At 39.0% G+C, this 19,614-nt stretch overlaps 2 protein-coding genes across 5 annotated transcripts in view; one reads left to right on the plus strand and one right to left on the minus strand.

Annotated features, from left to right (window-relative positions):
• Positions 1 to 10,495: 10,495 nt before the first annotated feature.
• Positions 10,496 to 19,614, plus strand: part of LOC134207679 (coronin-7) — a 101,350-nt gene continuing 92,231 nt past the window's right edge. Inside the window, exon 1 of one of the 4 annotated variants that reach the window (XM_062683469.1) lies at positions 10,496 to 11,294. The gene's annotated coding sequence lies outside the window, so the exon portion shown is untranslated. The remainder of the gene's footprint in view (positions 11,295 to 19,614) is intronic. The other 3 variants (XM_062683470.1, XM_062683471.1, XM_062683474.1) reach the window with 3 other exon arrangements.
• Positions 11,890 to 19,614, minus strand: part of LOC134207680 (uncharacterized) — a 91,470-nt gene continuing 83,745 nt past the window's right edge. The window contains exon 4 of the mRNA XM_062683475.1: positions 11,890 to 12,186. Coding sequence (XP_062539459.1) covers positions 12,182 to 12,186 — 5 coding nt within the window. The 3' untranslated portion in view covers positions 11,890 to 12,181. The remainder of the gene's footprint in view (positions 12,187 to 19,614) is intronic.

Genomic DNA, 19,614 nt, shown 5'->3' on the forward strand with positions numbered 1-19,614 from the left:
AGTGAAACTGTGCACCATGGTCCACCGGAAATAAGGAGGAATGGTCCTCCGGAAATTTAGGGGGTTTGGGTGTCAGGCCCTGCAAGCCAGCAAAAAAAAAAAACTCATGCAACGAACAATCAACAAGAGAGTACGGACCGGAACCATCGGCGAAGATCACTGCGACGACTAGGGACTAGCGATTGGAAACTCGGTTCGTGGAACTGCAAATCTCTCAACTTCATCGAGAGCACACGCATACTCGCCGATGTGCTCAAGGACCGTGGATTCGGCATCGTAGCGCTGCAGGAGGTTTGTTGGAAAGGATCAATAGTGCGAACGTTTAGAGCTAATCATACCATCAGAGCTGCGGCAACACACACGAGCTGGGAACAGCTTTCATAGTAATGGGCGATATGCAAAGGCACATGATCGGGTGGTGGCCGATCAATGAGAGAATGTGCAGGTTGAGCATCAAAGGCCGGTTCTTCAACTTCAGCATAATCAACGTCCATTGCCTACACTCCGGAAGCACTGATGATGATAAGGACGCATTCTACGCGTAGCTGGAGCGTGAGTACGACAGCTGCCCAAGCCACGACGTCAAAATCATCATAGGAGATTTGAACGCTCAGGTTGGCCAAGAGGAGGAGTTTAGATCGATTATATATTATTGGGAAGTTCAGCGCTCAACGCTGACGAACGAAAACGGCTTATGACTAATTGATTTTGCTGCCTCCAATAATATGGCCATTTGCAGCACTTACTTCCAACACAGCCTTCCGTATCGGTACACCTGGAGATCACCACTGCAGACAGAATCACAAAGACATATCGTGGCGCTAACATCGACTCTGACCACTTTCTGGTGATGGTAAAACTGCGCCCAAAAATATCCGTAATCATCAATGTTCGGTACCGACGACCGCCGCGGTACGACCTAGAGCGACTGAAGCAACCTGATGTGCAACTGCATACGCGCATCATCTCGAGGCAGCATTGCCGGAAGAGGGTGAGCTTGATGGGGCCCCTCTTGAGGACTGCTGGAATACAATTAAAGCATGAGCATGAGCAGGATTGACCGCCCACGGTTGCTACTCCGTTATTGCCAGGTCAGCTGTAATTACACAAAGAACCATCAGATGATGTTTGGGACTAACATCATCCTCAATGTGTAAAAACTGGTGACCCAAAATCAAGCAATACCAGCTCCGGCCGTGTCCGAATGCAGATCCATTAGAAAATATGTAGGAAATGTTGACGTGATACTCGCTTTCATGGAAGCCGACGAGTCACTTGCACTTCCACGAGAAATCACTGGGATGTTGGACATATGGGATAGGAAGTGTAGCAGGGTTCGTTTTGGTAAACGGTTTGCCGTGTGTATCGTGTAGCTTGAAATTTAAACAATCACACAATCGAACGCGCACTAATTAATCGACTTATCGACCGCACTTAGCAGAACAAAATATTTCGATGATCGCGCAATCTCTCTGCGTAATAAAAGAAACACGATAGAACACGCACTAAATTTTGATTTTTTAATAATTTAATTACCCGCACAACGCAGAGCCAAATATTTCTATGATCGCACGATCGTTCTGCTTATTAGAGGAAACACGATCGGGCGTGCACTAATACTTCATTTGCTAGTTAATTAATTCACCCACACAAAACAGAACAAAATATTTCAAAAATCGCGTGATCGTTCTGTATTTGTTAATTAATTTACTCATTCGCACAACGCAAAACAAAACATTTTGGTGATCGTGGGATCTTCCTGCGCACAAGAAGTTCCTACTATTAAATTGATTGTTCAATTTGTTAAAATATAATCTCTGAGCATGAGCATAATTGACCGCTCGCGGTTGCTACTCCATTATTGCCGGATTACCTGTTATTACACAAGCAACAGATAATACTTGGCTGCAGTAAACATTCTCAGTTTATAAACACTGGTAATTCAATACTCTATAAAAGGAAATATTGGCGCCGGCCGCGTCCGAGTGCAGTCAGGAAGAAAACTGGTGAAATGAAACTCGTTAGGATGAAAGCCGAGGAATCCTCTGCACTTTCACGAGTATTCATTGAGAGTTTGGAATAGGGCAGGATTATGTAGGGATCGTTTTGGTGAACGATTTGCAAAACTATATGTAGAGCTAAGTTCAACACATTATCATTTATAAAAAAAACAATAATTTTCTATGCCGCGACACATAAAACATTTAGAAACCATGCTCTATATATTTTATGTGGCCTTAATGATTTACAAAATTCTTCAAATGCCTTCAATTATCATAAGTTATATCGAACACTCGCGTCCTTTTTAAAAAATATATGTGGAGACTAATGGTTGAAAACCATAACATCTCACACATAAATTTAAAAATGTTCAAACATGTAATAGATAGGACTGATGCGAATGTGCCAGAAGAGAGCAGACAAAATGGTGAGTGGTCGCCTGTTAAACAAATCGAAGCATCGAATCAGGATTTTTGCAGGTAAGTCTAATCATTTACATACAGAAGTTTTACATACTTTATATCTAGACCTACATTTGAAAAGGACACGAATGATAAAGCCATTCACGATGCTACAGAAAAAAAACGGTGATGAGCAACTTGCTGCATTGGTATACTTCTGCGTAGACTCCAAAGGTTTATTGGACGCGGGCAAGACGCAGCTAATTAAAAATGACCAAAATACGCAGCTGCTGTGTCGCTTTTGGGCCAAACACAATTAATACGTTTGCGTGCGTTTTGACAGTTTTCCCATGGAAAAACTGTCAAAACGCACGCAAACGTACCAATTGTGTTTGGCCCTTTTTAGCTAAGATTGGTTTGGGTTTCTGGTGATATTGAACTGATGTTTGAAGCAGGAGATAAAGTTACCCTTCATCCATTTCTAGCAGTTCCGGTTTATTGCGGTTCAGCGAGCACCGCTACCTCTTGTATAATTATTTTATAGTGACCTGTTATCTGCTATGTAGTACTATGTAATAAATACAGAACTCTGATTTAATCATTCTTTGAAACCATATTTCAAAACCTTTGTCTTCTTCTTGCTATGCTTCCAAGATTTTCATTCACAATATTGCGTAATTTTTAAAAACAAATCCATTTAAATCCATTAACATTCACAATAAATCAAATCAGCAAAAATAAATAAATTATAGGGGAACGGTTCGGCACTTCATCCCATAGCTTCTATTTCCATCCCATCAAAAACAAAGCAATGAAAAGGAATTTGGTTTGTTTCTTATTTTTGCGATTTGTTTCACCAGTGAGCACGCTTGTTAGCAAAAAGAAGCGACGATATTGGTGCTGTATTTCTTTGTTTTACGATGAGATGAATATATGTTCAGTGAGATGGAAAACGGAGCAGTTCCCCTATGTGTCATCGCTAATACATTTTCCATAAGGCCCACACATAAAACACATTAGATTGAAGCTATTGTAAAAATCTATATCGCTCACACATATAGTATATACAGATTTTTTCCGCAGTGTAGTTATGACTCACATTTTTGTATAGAAAAACAAACCCAGATAAAGTACCCCATTAATCTATTTTTTGAATTGAGGTGCGCAGTGGCAATAACTTGAACAATGGTGAAAAACATTCAACCCTTCAAATCTGATGCTATATGGAATAAAATCGCGAGACTGCTGAATAAGATCTTTATAATATAAACCGCATTAAAATGAGCTTAAAGAATATTGTTGGGTGCCTCCACTGCAAATCATGCATGAGTTGAAATTAAGGCTCTATAAACCGTAATCAATCCGATGATGACGATTATTTTTGTCGAATCCACACTAATACTAATAAAGTTTTGAACTAAATCAATATTTTGGGGCAATTTACGGACTTACCCTCCATCATAATATATTCATTGCATTTCCATATTAATTTTTCACTTATCAAAACTAGCAATTACTGAGGAATTGCTGAAAAAACGCTGAAAACTGCGTTTTTCCTTGGCCGATATTCGTATGTTCATCGAACGCATACTAACGTTCGAACGTTCGGATCAAACACATACACACTCACTTGATTTTTGACTTGATCTTTTTCCATTGTTTCCTTGATTTGATCACTCCTAAAACATATTCACTAACTGAGTTTCACATTTTTCTTCAATCTGGACTGCCAATTAATTCACTTCAAGCTCAAATACTGTCGAAAACTGCTTTCCAAAAATCGAAGTGAGAGACAAATTTGGCGACCGTATTGTGAATGCAATAAAATGCGGAAGACTCAAATCCACTAGCGCAATAAGTGAAATGGTGAGTACAAAATCTACGCGATGCGACTTCATTCAATCCGAACAATACAACGTATACGCCAGCCAACACGCAAACAAAGATGTGCATACACAAGAAAATAATCATCTCTTCACCGTTGCCAGATTTATTTATTGGAAAAAATCATTGCTGTTTGTCGGATTGAACAATAAAAACAAAAATAAATATTTAAACATGTTATGTAAGCTTCTCCAAGTGGTGTATAAATTTCTTTAAACCGATAAATACCCATATATTTGATACACCATGAACATGTCTTATGATATAAAATAAACAATTCGTCAAGTCTGGAAACATTATGCATTAGCTGGCATATTTTTACCACCCCATTTCCACCCACCCCAGTTGTAAACAACATTTTATTTATCGCTGCTGCACTTTTTCCTACCAACTGCATCACTATTACAAACAAGTGATTCAGTCATTAATTTTCAAAACATTGTGATGGAGTCTTGAGCCTTAACAGAACCCATCTTTCAAAAAATCATCAATGAGTTAAATCAATCGTTTGAATAGGGTAGAATACGGCTTTGGCAGGGTGCGACATTTGTTGGCACCCTCAACAATATTTGCGTTTTCCAGCAAACATACACTATTTATGAACATAAATTTGATTCAATCACACAATTTCAAGTCTAGGCTTTCATTTGAATAAGTTGTTTGTGTAAAAGTAGCAAGATTTGACGAATTAATCACCGAAACAAATTTGCACCTACGAAATCCTTGCCATTATTGCATCGCCCAAGAAAGCAGCAGACGAAAAGCAAACTGTTACTTACTTTTTTGGATCACCTGTTTCTTCTCTTTATCGTGTATGATACGACAAATGAGGTACGTAAACTACTTTTTACACTTTATTACCACTTGATTATCACCACAAATAGCAAATTTATACAATATTTGCTCTATGTTTCACTAAATAAAATTGGGACTGTTCGTTTTCTTTGGCAGCAGCGCACTTCGGAATAGAGCGAGAGAATGTGTTTGTGAGCATATCAAACACACGCTAAAAAAATACCACGCACAATTCCATGTGATTTGATTTTAGCAAAACTACGAACAAAATATCCGGCGTTGGCATTTATTTAAAAAAAAGAATACAAATGCTTCTATTCAGATTTTTACTCAGACCATGAATTATATCAAAAGTGATAGCCACACCGTAGTATTTTAAGCCTTATGTGGCTGACAGAACCGTTTTCCTTTTGCAACTTTAATACTTTCCAAGCTCATAAAAAAAATCATAACCATTCCCGTTCCTACATAGCGCATTTCAACCATAAATAATTGCCTACTTTTAGGGTATTATCTATTATTCAACTGTGAAACGAATGAGGTGGCTCCAACTCAATCTTATGTGTATAGATTTGGTTTTACATAGTTTACGTCGTTGTACACAACCCCCATGATTATTTTGATGAAACAAACATATCATGTAAGGACCGTAAAGAGCAAGTTGTATATTTGAAACTGGTTGATAGACTTTTGCTTACGAGTGAAGACTCTAAGGCATTACAAAGGACAAAAGATGTAAATCTTGGCAGCGGACGAAAAGTATGTAAGTTCCCTTCTCCGAAATGGCCAACATTATTCAAATAGGTTAAAAATGGTAAAAGTTATGAAATTGTCAATATCTGGGTACACGGGTACCCTATCTGCCATTCACGTCTGTTTTTTGTTGGCCGCATAAGGGGTAAAATTTGTTTTACAATGTGTTTAAATGTTTTTGCCTATCTTCCACGTGACATAAAATTGATGCCAAGGCTAAAATTCATGTTTTGTTTTAAGCCAGTTTTGATAATTAATAAAATTTCTTCCAAAATTGAGTGAAGCGAGATGAGCGTGCGGCCGATTATTATGAATGAATTTTACTACTAGAGGATATAAACAACCAGCATCTGGCACCAATAAATTACTAGTTTTCTACTTCCACGTCTAGTTGCTGAAGGGAGCAAAATCATTGCTGATAATAGAAATTGCTATGCCAATAGAAGAAACGTTGACCTGTTACTTTATATTAAATTTACTAAGTTTGTGGTAAAAAATATTATATTAAGTGAACACCAATCATCAAGGGAAGAGCATACGAATGTATACCAGTTGAACTATACCTGTGTTTTAGTGTAATTATTCATTATTTTTATCATTCAATTTGGCGAATGTCTTAGACTGCCAAGAATAGGTATTTTCCCCTAATTGCAGGATTTGTTATATTATTATATTTATGAGTTTCTACACGACGGTGTGGAAAAATTCTCGACAAAAGAGAGTCAGGTGTATTGTTCACATTTAAAGTCCTTGATCAATGCATTTGATTTTATTTCTTAGGATCAGATGCAAGTTGTGTTTGAATAGACCATCGACACTATATACGTAATTTAATCTATGATAAATACACCCGATTCTGTTTTTACACGGATTTTTTTTACACGGCCGTGTAAAAAAAATCCCATACAAAATGTTTGCAAAGTTGCTCTATTTTGTATGATTTGTCGAGAAATCATAACTTTTTTTACACGGATTTTCGAATTTTGAACTGAAACCTTTTTTACACGGAACGTATCCCCCGTGTAAAAAAAGAATCGGGTGTATAGACACTAGGATAGTTCTCGGTATTTGTAAATGGATTTCAAAATGTGAATGAAAAATATAAAAGGCATGGGAAATTTTTGAGCCACACAAGGAAAAATCATGAAGATTAACTCTTTTCTTGTAAAATTTCTGATTTTTCCTAATGAAGCACCTTTGATTGATACGCTGACTGATTTTTTCTGCACTCGTGCCGCTGTGTTAATAAATAGTTTACATATAAAAATCAATGTATGTATGAGACTTTGAATTTGAGAATTTGGGTAATGTTATTTTGTAGCCAGTTTTTCATAACGAAATAATTCCAGGTACAAATATAGACACGAAATTACACTTCTTATACAAAGGCGTTTATCCTCACAAACAAGACTGCTCGTTATTAAGTAAACACTAGTAAACAGATTCAGTCTGATGCGGCTAGAGGCTGCATGGAGCACACTTACCGGGTTTCTCAGGATACGTAAGCCCTCTAAACATAAAATTCATGGACGTTTTTCATCTTGAAAAAGTACTTTATTTTATTTCATGTCCCAGGAAACGAGTTCTCCACATTCTGCTTGACAGGCCACCCTGGAACAAAGGAACGATTGCAAACTAGCTCAACAGAAAAAAATCCTTTAAGAAATAAATTAGATCCTATCAGCCAAACCTCGCCTGGAAGAAGAGGAGTGCAAGAAGATAGAACAGCTGTGCCGTTCTCAAGAAACGCAAGTTCTATCAGAAGCTCAACGCATCCAGCAAAGGCTTCGTACCGCGAGATGAAATGTGCAGGGATAAGGATGGAAGCATCTTGACGGACGAACGTGTGGTGATCGAAAGGTACACTACGAAGAACATCTAAATGGCGCTGCGACTACTACAGGCATTGAAAGTCAAGGGAGCAGAGGAGATGACTACGTCAGTTCAGCGGACGATGGAAGCCAACCGGCCCCCACCTTGAGGGAAGTTAAGGATACCATCCAACAGCTAATAACCAATAAAGAAGCTGGTAAGGATGGTATCGGAGCTGATTTCATCAAGATGGGCCCGCAAAAGCTGGCCACTTGCCTGCACAAATTGATAGTCAGAATCTGAAAAACTGAACAGCAACCGGAGGAGTGGAATGAAGGGGTCATATGCCCTATCTACAAGAAAGGCGACAGGCTGGCGTGTGAGAATTTTTCAAAGGCGATCACCATCCTTAATGCCGCCTACAAAGTGATGCCCCAGATCATTTTCCGACGTCTGTCACCATTAATGAATGAATTTGTGGGAAGTTATCAAGCCGGCTTCGTTGACGGCCGCTCGACAACGGACCAGATCTTTACTGTACGACAAATCCTTCAAAAATGCCGTGAATAACAGGTCCCAACGCACCATCCGTTCATTGATTTCAAAGCGAACATACGACAGTATAGACCGCGTAGAACTATGGAAAATTATGAGCGAGAAGAGCTTTTCTGGGAAGCTTACCAGACTGATCAAAGCAATGGCGGTGGATGGTGTGCAAAACTGTGTGAAGATTTCGGGCGAACAGTTCGTTCGAATCGCGCCGGGGACTAAGACAAGATGATGGACTTTCGTGCCTGTTGTTGAACATTGCGCTAGGAGGTGTCATGCGGAGAGCCGGGGTACGATTTTCAACAGATCCAGTTAATTTATTTGTTTCGCGGATGACATGGACATTGTCGGCCGAACATTTACAAAGATGGCAAAACTTTACACCCGCATGAAACGTGAAGCAACAAAAGTTGGACTGGTTTTGAATGTATCGAAGACAAAGTACATGCTTGTGGGCGGAACCGAGCGCGACAGGGCCCGCTTTGGGAAGCAGTGTTACGATAGACGGGGATACATTCGAGGTGGTCGAGGAATTCGTCTACCTCGGATCCTTGTTAACGGCTGACAACAACGTTAGTCGTGAAATACGAAGGCGCATCATCTGTGGAAGTCGGGCCTACTACGGGCTACAGAAGAAACTACGGTTTAAAAAAAAATCACACCCGCACCAAATGTGTTATGTACAAGACGCTAAAAAGACCGGTAGCCCTCTACGGACATGAAACTTGAACCATGCTCGAGGATGACTTGCAAGCACTCGGAGTATTCGAGAGACGGGTGCATAGGACCAAGAAAACGGTGTGTGGCGGCGAAGGATGAACCACGAGCTCGCCCAGCTCTACGGCGATCCCAGTATCCAGAAGGTAGCTAAAGCTGGAAGGGTACGATGGGCAAGGCATGTTGCAAGACGGACAGCAACCCTGCAAATATGGTGTTCGCTTCCAGGTACGGCAGGTACGAGACGGCGTGAAGCGCAGCGAGGTAGGCTGACCAGGTACAAAACGACATGGCGAGCGTGGGGCGCATCCGTGGATGGAGAGGTGCGGTTTTAAACCGTGTATCGCGGCCTCAAATTATTAATTTAGTGTTATCTGTTATTAGATGTAAGCTAAATAAACAAAAAAAAAGAATTTTTAATTCTTCTGTACGATTCTATTTTATTATTTGATAGTTGATCAGGTTTTTATTGAACTTGTTAAACTTATCTAAGTAGGTATTCTGGAAAAATAAATCAGTTTGTCAAGAGAGTTTGACGCAAGCAGAAGTAAATAAAAGTCTTTTAATAAAAAGTATGGAGAGCAATCTTGAAATCAAGCACGCAGATGAGCAAGAAGGAGACGGACGGCAATGAGTTTCTTTTTTCAATTTTTTAACTGCGTCAAATATGGTGCCTTAACGGGAGCGCATTATCAATTCATTGTTTGTCTTTTATAAATTTAAGACGTTAAAAATAAAAGTAACACAATATATGAGAAAGCCGTGCATACCGCACCCACGGTGCGAAATGGCCCAACTCATAAAATGACTCATATAATCTTTTGTATGACATTTTTGAACGAATATTGGCATTACGATTTAATATTAGTTATTCATTATTGAGCTGTTTCATTTTTACTAAAATTTAACAATTCGCTATTCTTCCACCTCACCCGTGAGATTTTCGTTAAATCCGGTGAACAAACAACCATGCGGACGTTTTGGCCCAGACACATTTTCAAAACATATTTTAAATGCGTTAGAAAGTCACTAAAACCTTGTTATTTTGAATAAAAGATCATTGTGAAATATAGTTGGTCTTGTAAATTTTGAATTTGGTAGAAATGGTTGGGTATTCTGGTTTAAAGTGGTGAAAACTACGAAAAAGTTTAAAAGATGTATATTGTTCCGTTTCCTATGTTCCTTATTCCTATGGATTTAGATAAAGAATTTCAAGAATTCCGCTCGTAAGAGCAATGAGCAACAAAAGATAGATGAAGTCATATGAATGCCGAAACTTAGCAGTTCCATTCGGCCAGGGCGTTTGAAATTCTCGAAATTCACGACTCTGCGCGAAAGGGTTATCGGAGCGTTATTTTACTCATCCCGAGTGAACAGTTCTTTCAGTTTATATTCAACAACAAATTGTCAAGTGTTTACTGGATAATGTTAAGATAGGATTTCCGATGAACTCATATACTGTCAAACAGCCCAACAAATTATTTATTTATGTGTTCTCGGTTAAAAATGGATCAGACTGTTCTTAAATCCTCATTGGGAAATTTTTTGGCGAGTCCCGAGTCCATTTCTAAAACTCTGCCTTTTCTACAATAAATAAGAGATCATGGTTTACAGAAATATGTTAATATTTGTGAAAGTATGGTGCATCAACGGTACTCAGATGTCAACTATTTTGCACTTTTTGAGCAATTTGCTTCTCTTTGTCAAATACACTTAAAATAGAACGCATGAACAAAATATAAAATCTTGGTATTTTCACTTACTGCTGTACTGCAACTGCTCATTTAAATCTAGTCGCTAATATAGTTATCTGCCGAACGATTCTTTAAATCTCAGTTCCAGAAAACATCATTCTAGTACCACGCAGCACTCCACCCAAACATTACATCGCAGAGAGCGGGGTGTTTTGTTTGACTTATGTTTACCATGCGCCCACATATCATAACGATTCCACTACCACTGCCACGCCAATTTATGCTCATGTTCATGCTTTTTTTTTGCAATCCTCTCCCACTTCGGACCTATTTATGCTTGCACTATGCGAAGCGCCCATCCGCGCACTCATACTAACGGAACCTCAGGCGCTCACGTACGCCTCAACACAACTGAATCTTCATGACTGATGTTCAACCGTGGGTCGAGTCGAGCCGCTGGAAGCTACAGCCAGCCAACCAGTACATCTTCGCTCGCCGTCAAATGTAGATGACCGATTGGAACGTTCGGGAGATCGCGCGGAAATCCTACTTAGAATCAATCCCAATACTTTAAAGTGCTCCTCTCAGTGCTCAGTGCATCTTCCTTTTTTGTGTTCGACCGTCTTGCATCGAAGAATAGCAATATCGTGAAGAGTCCTTCGACGACCGTGTTAAGCATCGTTGAAAAGTGAGTAGAGTTTCTTGTTGAACTCGTTCAAACCTCCCACGCAGATAATGGCTTACCACCGGCCGGTTCTTTTTTGTCGGATCGGGATACGGTGATTTGGATTGTGGAAAAAAACCGGAGATGGATGACGACGCTTCGATAGATTGAGGCGTTTCCCTTGGGCCATTCGAATCGAAAAGAGTGCGCATGAAGAAGATGAAGAATAGGAGTGTTGTGCCGTCTTGACCGGAAGTAATATTTGCGCGAGAAATAGTTGCATTCTTCGAAACTGTGCGATGGGAAAACTAATTTTGCGGAAATCGATGTGTCTGATGGCGCCGTGAGGCGCAAGGAGTGGAAAATTTTCAATAGTCGCGGCTTCTTTGTTGAACCGACCGACGACGAGGGGGTTATTCCTGGATACACTCCCTCCTCGCTCGCTGGTTTCTCGATGTCGTCGTCCCGCTCAAGCACCCATCTGAGGCGCGGAGGGATGAATGAGACACCAAGCGAAAATGAACGGCAGAAAAAAACGCCGAGTTCTCAGCAAAGCGAGCATAAAAAGGGATCTGTGATGATGGTGATAAAGGAGCAACATTTAAAACACATAGCTTACTTGGTTTAGGTGTGCGAACGTTTGTATTGGTGAAGGTGTGTGGATGTCCTGGCTTCCTGCGTCCACGGCTGTATTGGTCTGTGCCGTAGCCTGCTTCGGTGGATAGTATTATGATAGTAGCATGTAAATGTCCTGCGGTACGGAGCCGCTTCCGCCCACCTTTGCAATGGGAACGGAGACGGTGGAACAAGACAGGGGTGTTATTTTCACATCCTGTCGTTTGGAGGGTCGTCGTCCGATTGGTGTAAAAACGATTGGCAGTGATTGGCAGTAAGTTGCCGTCGTCTTGTGATTAAACTGAAAATGAATAAAAACAATCGTTCGCATCAATGAAAGGTGACATCAACGAAGAGAAGTAGAGGTAATGGGCATATTCCGCGAACTCGAAATGATGTGGTTACATGCTTTGAATGAGTAATCCTCGGTGGGGCTGTAGCGCGTATTAGCAGCAGTGCACCTGATAAAGTTATTCCTATGGGTTCGCGGCCGCATACGTATGAGTTGTTCGATATCTCTATTCGGTTGAATGATACGAGCCGGTTTCCTCGTCTGCCACTGTACGTTCTCTGCCCATCACCATTCGCCATACCAGGGCTGGTAGCGAATACCAATGTAGAAAATGTTATATACTTAACAAAACTTTAATAAGATAAACTGAAACACACCTTTTTTTGGATATTCAGTAGGAGCTACCTGGTACTTAGTTTGGTAAAGTTGAACCCGTCCCTACGATCCCTTTACTAGGACACAGACCGACAATGGATGGCCACTTGAACATCGTGTACAGTACTTAGATTTTGTGCCGGAGGACTTTTTTTTTAATTTGCAGTTTCCCATTAATAGTGTTTGAATTATATTTCCAATTCCCACCAATCATAAGAAGCTCAGAAAGATCGTTTGGAAAGTTTATTACGCCAATACCAATTTGTCAAAACTACCCTCTCGCTTCTGCAGGCAAAAATTCTAACGTCAATCGGACGAATCCAACAGCAGTTCCACGAAGACCAACACCATCAACAGGTACCGTCGTGCGGGGCTATCTATCTTTATGGGAATCGCCTCCAAACAAGATTCAATAGATAATGAGTTTCCAAACATTACATGACCTTCGATTTGATGATGGGCTTAGGAAGCCTTATGGTCAATCTTCACGTTTCTTGTAAAACCTATTTGATGATACCGTTGCATAATTCCTTTCAAATGCTAACTGACTTCGTAATATTTTAAAGTCATTTTTGTCTTTTTATTGTCGGTTTTTATTCGAGACCTCAGAACAGTTGTCCTTAAAGTGCGGCCCGCAGGTCGCATGCGACTTTCTAAGCCTTTTGCTGCGGCCCGCGAATGTTTTCTGAGAATACACTACATATGACCCATTTATAAGCCTTTTATCATTACCAATCCAGTATTCTGCGCTCGGTAATGGCGGCGTGAGTTCCTTTCAATTTGACATTCAAGAGGTAGAAAACATTGGAACTCATCACGTATGCCTTGATCGTTTATTTTATGTAGTCAACAAACAAATGTCAACTATTTTCTTTACCGGTTTACAGAAACAAGTTTTCTATTATCACTTAAATTTAAAAAAATCAAATTTACTAATATTATTATTTCTTTATATTTTTAGATTTCCTACAGGATAAAAGAAGGAAAACCAGAAATGACTAGCTATGGATATAATATATCATATGACATATATTATATGTCGTTTTACTGACTGGATAACGATTGATTCCAGTTCTATGACCAGGTGATGATGCTCCAATAAAATGTTTACTCTTACGTTAGGTTGAATTGTTAGGAATATGCATAGCTCCCGTTTCAGATACCAGTTTGACGGGTTGTTAAAGATACATAAGAAAAGCGCCTAAAATAATGCATCTATCTTATAATATTGATGGAATATGAAATAAATATAATAATTATGTACTTAAATTTTCGCTAATCAGAAAGTTCATTTTAATGAATCTGGTATGTACTCGAATCGAACGTTGAAGTGTATAACGTTATTACATCATTAAAAACCCGACTTAATCCACCTACAGTGAACGCAACCCTTCTTACACTTTTGAATGGTTGTGTGTGCCCAGTGCATATTACAATTTCTATGCATATGACCTTCAATTGAATGTAAAATAACTGATATTATCATGCTTTTAACGATTTCAAAATAAAAAAGGGATATTTCTGGAAATTTAATAATTTTTAAAAAATACAAAAAGACTGCAGATTTGATTTGCCGCCTTAAATGGCAATATTACAGCTTCTGTTTAAGCCCAAAAGAGTTCAAATCGGGTCATAGACGGCTGAGATATTGGTGTGACAATTCTTCATTAGTAGTCTGAAAATATGTCTCATATTCGTATTTCGCAGATATCTCTGAAACCGAATTTCCGATTGCAGAAAAAAATTAATGAGTCCAATGACAAAAACATAGCTTTCGTTTGAAGATAAAATCGCACAAATCGGTCTAAGGACGATTGAGATCTTGTTGGGACATATTTTACCAATGTGTGAAGTTGATACGTCTAATGCTTTATGTTCGTATTTCAGAGATATCTCCGGAACCCAATGTCTAATTGCAAAAACAAAATACAATGGGTTCAATGGCAAAGTCATAGCTTTCGTTTAAAGATAAAATCATGCAAATTGGTTTACAGACGGCTGAGATATTCATGTGACATTATTCTGTTAGTTTTCTGAAAATGCACTTCATGTTCGTATTTCTCACATATCTCTGGAACCAAATGTACGATTGCAAAAAAAATGAACTCGTTCAATGACAAAGTCATAGCTTTCGTTTAGTGTTAAAATCGTGCAAATCGGTCCACGGAAGGCTGAGATCTTGATGTGAGATTTTTGTAACGCACACACATACGCACACACGCACACACGCACACACGCACACACACACACACACACATACATACATGTGCTCAGTTCGTCGAGCTGAGTTGATTGGTATATACGACTTGGGTCTCCGAGCCTCGGATAAAAAGTCGGTTTTTCAAGCGATCTTTATACCCTTCTTAGGGTGTAAGAAGGGTAAAAAGAGATATTTCTGGAAAATTAATAATTTTTAAAAATTAAAAAGGACGGCAGATTTGATTTGCCGCCTTAAATGGCAATATTACAGCTTCTGTTTAAGCCCAAAAGAGTTCAAATCGGGTCATAGACGGCTGAGATATTGGTGTGACAATTCTTCATTAGTAGTCTGAAAATATGTCTCATATTCGTATTTCACAGATATCTCTGAAACCGAATTTCCAATTGCAGAAAAAAATGAATGGGTCCAATGACAAAAACATAGCTTTCGTTTAAAGATAAAATCGCACAAATCGGTCCAAGGACGACTGAGATCTTGATGGGACATATTTTACCAATGTGTGAAGTTGATACGTCTAATGCTTTATGTTCGTATTTCAGAGATATCTCCGGAACCCAATGTCTAATTGCAAAAACAAAATACAATGGGTTCAATGGCAAAGTCATAGCTTTCGTTTAAAGATAAAATCATGCAAATTGGTTTACAGACGGCTGAGATATTCATGTGACATTATTTTGTTAGTTTTCTGAAAATGCACTTCATGTTCGTATTTCTCACATATCTCTGGAACCAAATGTCCGATTGCAAAAAAATTGAACTCGTACAATGACAAAGTCATAGCTTTCGTTTAGTGTTAAAATCGTGCAAATCGGTCCACGGACGGCTGAGATCTTAATGTGAGATTTTTGTAACGCACACACGCACACACACACACACACATACATACATGTGCTCAGTTCGTCGAGCTGAGTTGATTGGTATATACGACTTGGGTCTCCGAGCCTCGGATAAAAAGTCGGTTTTTCAAGCGATCTTTATACCCTTCTTAGGGTGTAAGAAGGGTAAAAATACTCTGATTACGTAAGGATTTTTTGGGGTTTTCGACAACTCTATCCCCCATGTAAGATTTTTTGCGGCGAGCTTGTACTAGAACTACATCGAAATAGAGTACCTAATAATATAATAGTTTAGCTATGTTTGATCATCTATATCAGACCTTTTGTAATTATAATAATTACTTGCTCCATCAAACAAACTTGTTCGATAAACAATTTCATGCAGAATAAGTTGATTTTTAGAAAATTTAAAGTAATTTTGTTCCCATGTTCCCAGTATCTGAAACGCATGCTCCATAGCATAGCTAGCATATTCCTAACAATCCAACCTAGCAAAAGAGTTAGCATTTTATTGGAGCATCAACACCTGGTAATAGAACTGGAATCAATGATTATTTTGTCTATCCAGGCAGTAAAAGGTCAGTCATTTCTGGTTTTCGGCATTTTGCAATATATCCAGTAGGAAATCTAAAAATATAATGAAACATTAATATTAGTAAATTTGTTTTTTTTAAATTTCAGTGATATTAGCAAGGAATGTAAAATAACAACATTGCCAATGACAACAACATTATCCTCTCTTGTAAATGTTGGGACAAACTCAACTCGCAATAAGCGTTTGTCCCAAACTGCAACAGAATAGGACAATGATCGCCTTCCACGCATTTTGAGAAGTAGTCGGTTTCCGAAGATGTTTTTGGTTAAATTAGTATCAGTTACCATAGATTAGACATAAACTTAACCATCTGTTGACATGATTTGCGTTTTACTTCTGAAATATACAAGTTATCGCAGTTTGAAAAGTTCACAACAATTACCTCTCCATGTTTGTTGCAAATAAAATCGAATGCAACAATGTCTTTATCCTCTGCAGATGGGGACAAAGAGTTATCGCTATTCTCTCTTGTTTTTTGCATTTTTCAGCGACAATTACATTCCTTGGATCAGTGGCGTAGCCAGAAAATTGGTCTGGGGGGGGTTTTCTGAACATTTTTTTTTTCGAAAAAAAAAAATTCTTCCAGAAATTTTGTCTCTGGGGGGGGTTTTATGCCCAAAACCACCCCCGTGGCTACGCCACTGCCTTGGATATTAGCAAACTTGTTTCTGTAGACCGGCAAAGAAAATAGTTGACATTTGTTTATTGACGACAAAGAAATAAACGATCAAGACATACGTGATGAGTTCCAATGTTTTCTACCTCTTGAATGTCAAATTGAAAGGAACTCACGCCGCCATTACCGAGCGCAAAATACTGGATATCTCTATCAACAATGAATTCTGTTCAGAAAACCATTCGATTTATTTTCAGAATCGCAAGCAGATTCTGTTCAGAACCTTCAATCGGATTCTGTTCAGAATCTAAAACAAAATCATAAACGGCTTTTATTTGAAATTAAATTCCGGAAGGACTCTGTTTGGAATTGCGAATCTGTAGAATCCCAAACGGATTCTGTTTATAATTTCAGACAGATTCTATTTGGAATCTCGAACGAATTTTGCTCAGAATTACAAGCGGATACTGCTCTGGATCCCAATAGAGTTGTTCAAAGAACCTCTTCGATATTTGCTACGACCAATTATAGCGAACAATAAACCTCGAGCGTGAAAAACATAAGATCAAAATTACAAACGATTACGATAAAACAATTTCCCATGTCAAGACCGCTACAGCAAAAACGAGGCTAAAAATCGGCTACGGCGATAACATCTGTATAATGAAATGTCCTCACCAAATCTTGCATATATACTGCGGCCTGCTTCAACAGTCCAAAACTTTTGTGCGGCCCTTGATAGTAGGTATGCTGGGGACCACTACCCTAGAACATCTACGTTGGGTTTATTTGAATGATTGAATGATACAGCATAAACAAAGGCTCTAAGGACTCAAATGGTAGCGGTTTGATATCAGGCGTAGCTGACCTGGTAGATCAAATGAACTCAACTCCCGGACCTTAGAGCATCTGCGTTGAACTTATTTGAATAGTTAAGCATTCACAAGAGCTCTAAAGACTTATATGGACACGTTGGGGTACTATCGGTTTGATGCCATTTAGTCCGATCATTTAGTAAACTGCATTTTATCATTTAGTAGTTTGTTAATAACACATTCCATAAGCTTAATTTTAAAATGTGTTGTATGGTGGACTTCTAGTGTGAAGGTTTTTCTACAACTCTGTCTAACAGTTCGTTCTTTGAATTTCACTAATAACACTAATTTGCTATAAATGAAAATAATCGTAGATAAGAGATATGAAAAACGTACCTGCAAACTAACGGGAAATATGGGTCTTCATGAAGTTGGATAACATTTTCATCATTCAGTGAAAATTTCCAGTTCAAAGTGAATTTATACACCAAGCTTCCTTCAGGACTGTTTTTACTATTGGAGGCTCCCGAGCCTCCAACTTCCTTTGCCAATCCTATTATTTGGAGGAGTTTCTCGAAGGAAGGCTTCCAAGCCTATTATAGGGAGGCTTCGGAGCCTTTTGAAAGGCGGCTTTTGAGGAACTTTATAGGAGGCTTCTGAGCTTTTTAAAAGTATGCTTCCAAGCCTCTTGAAAGAAGAATTCCAAGCTTCTGCAAGTGAAGCTTCTTAAAAGGAGGCTTACGAGCCTCTTGAAAGGAAGCTTCTAGGCCTCTTGAAGGAGTATTTCGAGCCCTTCAAAGGGGGCTTCAGAGACATTTGATAGGAGGCTTCCGATCCTCTTGAAAGGAGGCTTCAGAGCCTCTTAAAAGAGGCTTTGATGCAATTAAAATAATGATTCTGAGCCTCTTGAAAGAACGCTTTCAAGCTTCTTAGAAAAAGAACTTCGTGTCTTTTCAAGGGAGGCTTCCGACCGTCTTGAAATGAGGCCTAACGAGCCTCTTCAATAAAGACTTCCGTGGCTCTTGAAGTGAGGCTTCCGAGCATCTTTGAAGGCGGCTTTCAAGCCCTTGAAAAGGTGCTTCAGAGCATCTTGATAGAAGGCTTTCGAGCCTCTTTAACCTTTTGTCTGTGCTCTGGGGTCAATATGACCCCAGGCCACTTTGAGTGGCTGCCATTTTTTTAGTTTTCAACCGATTCTCCTAATTTTTGGTAGTTTGGTAAAACTCGCCGAGATCTGTCTCCTAGGTGCAAATTCGCTAGAAAAATCTTGAAAATATTCGCTACAGTGTACTTTTTTCCAAAAACTTACGTTGTCTGTGCTCTGGGGTCAAATTGACCCCAAATTGAAATTGCTATAACTTTTTTAATATTTGGCCGATTTTAGATTTTTTGGGCTGTTTCGAAAGATAATTTAATCATCTTTTAAATCGTTACCAAAGATTGACTTTAGGTGGGCGGGTACATCGCGGGGAGGGATTGTCGTAAGAAAGGGTAGAAAAACAGCGATTTTTCATGCTTATTTTACTTATATTTGAAAATCCTACCCATTTGGAACTACACCTTTTCAAAAAGGTTATGCAGGAAGGCGTGTGCTTTCACATGAGGCATTGATTAGTTTAGAGCTTGGTCGCTAGGTGGCGGTATATTTGAATTCATTATTTTAGACTACTATAGTAATTCCGATATATGGAATTTTCCTCATTGTAAATATTCTTATCGCACAAATTTGAAATTTGTAAAGATGACGTCTGGTGGGAATGGATTGTCATTTGACGGAATAAATAATTAGGAAATTTACAATTAGGCGGCGCTAGTGTACTTGCAAGGAATGTAATTGTCGCTGAAAAATGCAAAAAACAAGCGACAAAAGAGAATAGCGATAACTCTTTGTCCCCATCTGCAGAGGATAAAGACATTGTTGTGTTCCATTTTATTTGCAACAAACATGGAGAGGTAATTGTTGTGAACTTTCCAAACTG

This window comes from Armigeres subalbatus, chromosome 1, assembly GCF_024139115.2.
Source record: "Armigeres subalbatus isolate Guangzhou_Male chromosome 1, GZ_Asu_2, whole genome shotgun sequence".
NCBI lineage: Eukaryota > Metazoa > Arthropoda > Insecta > Diptera > Culicidae > Armigeres > Armigeres subalbatus.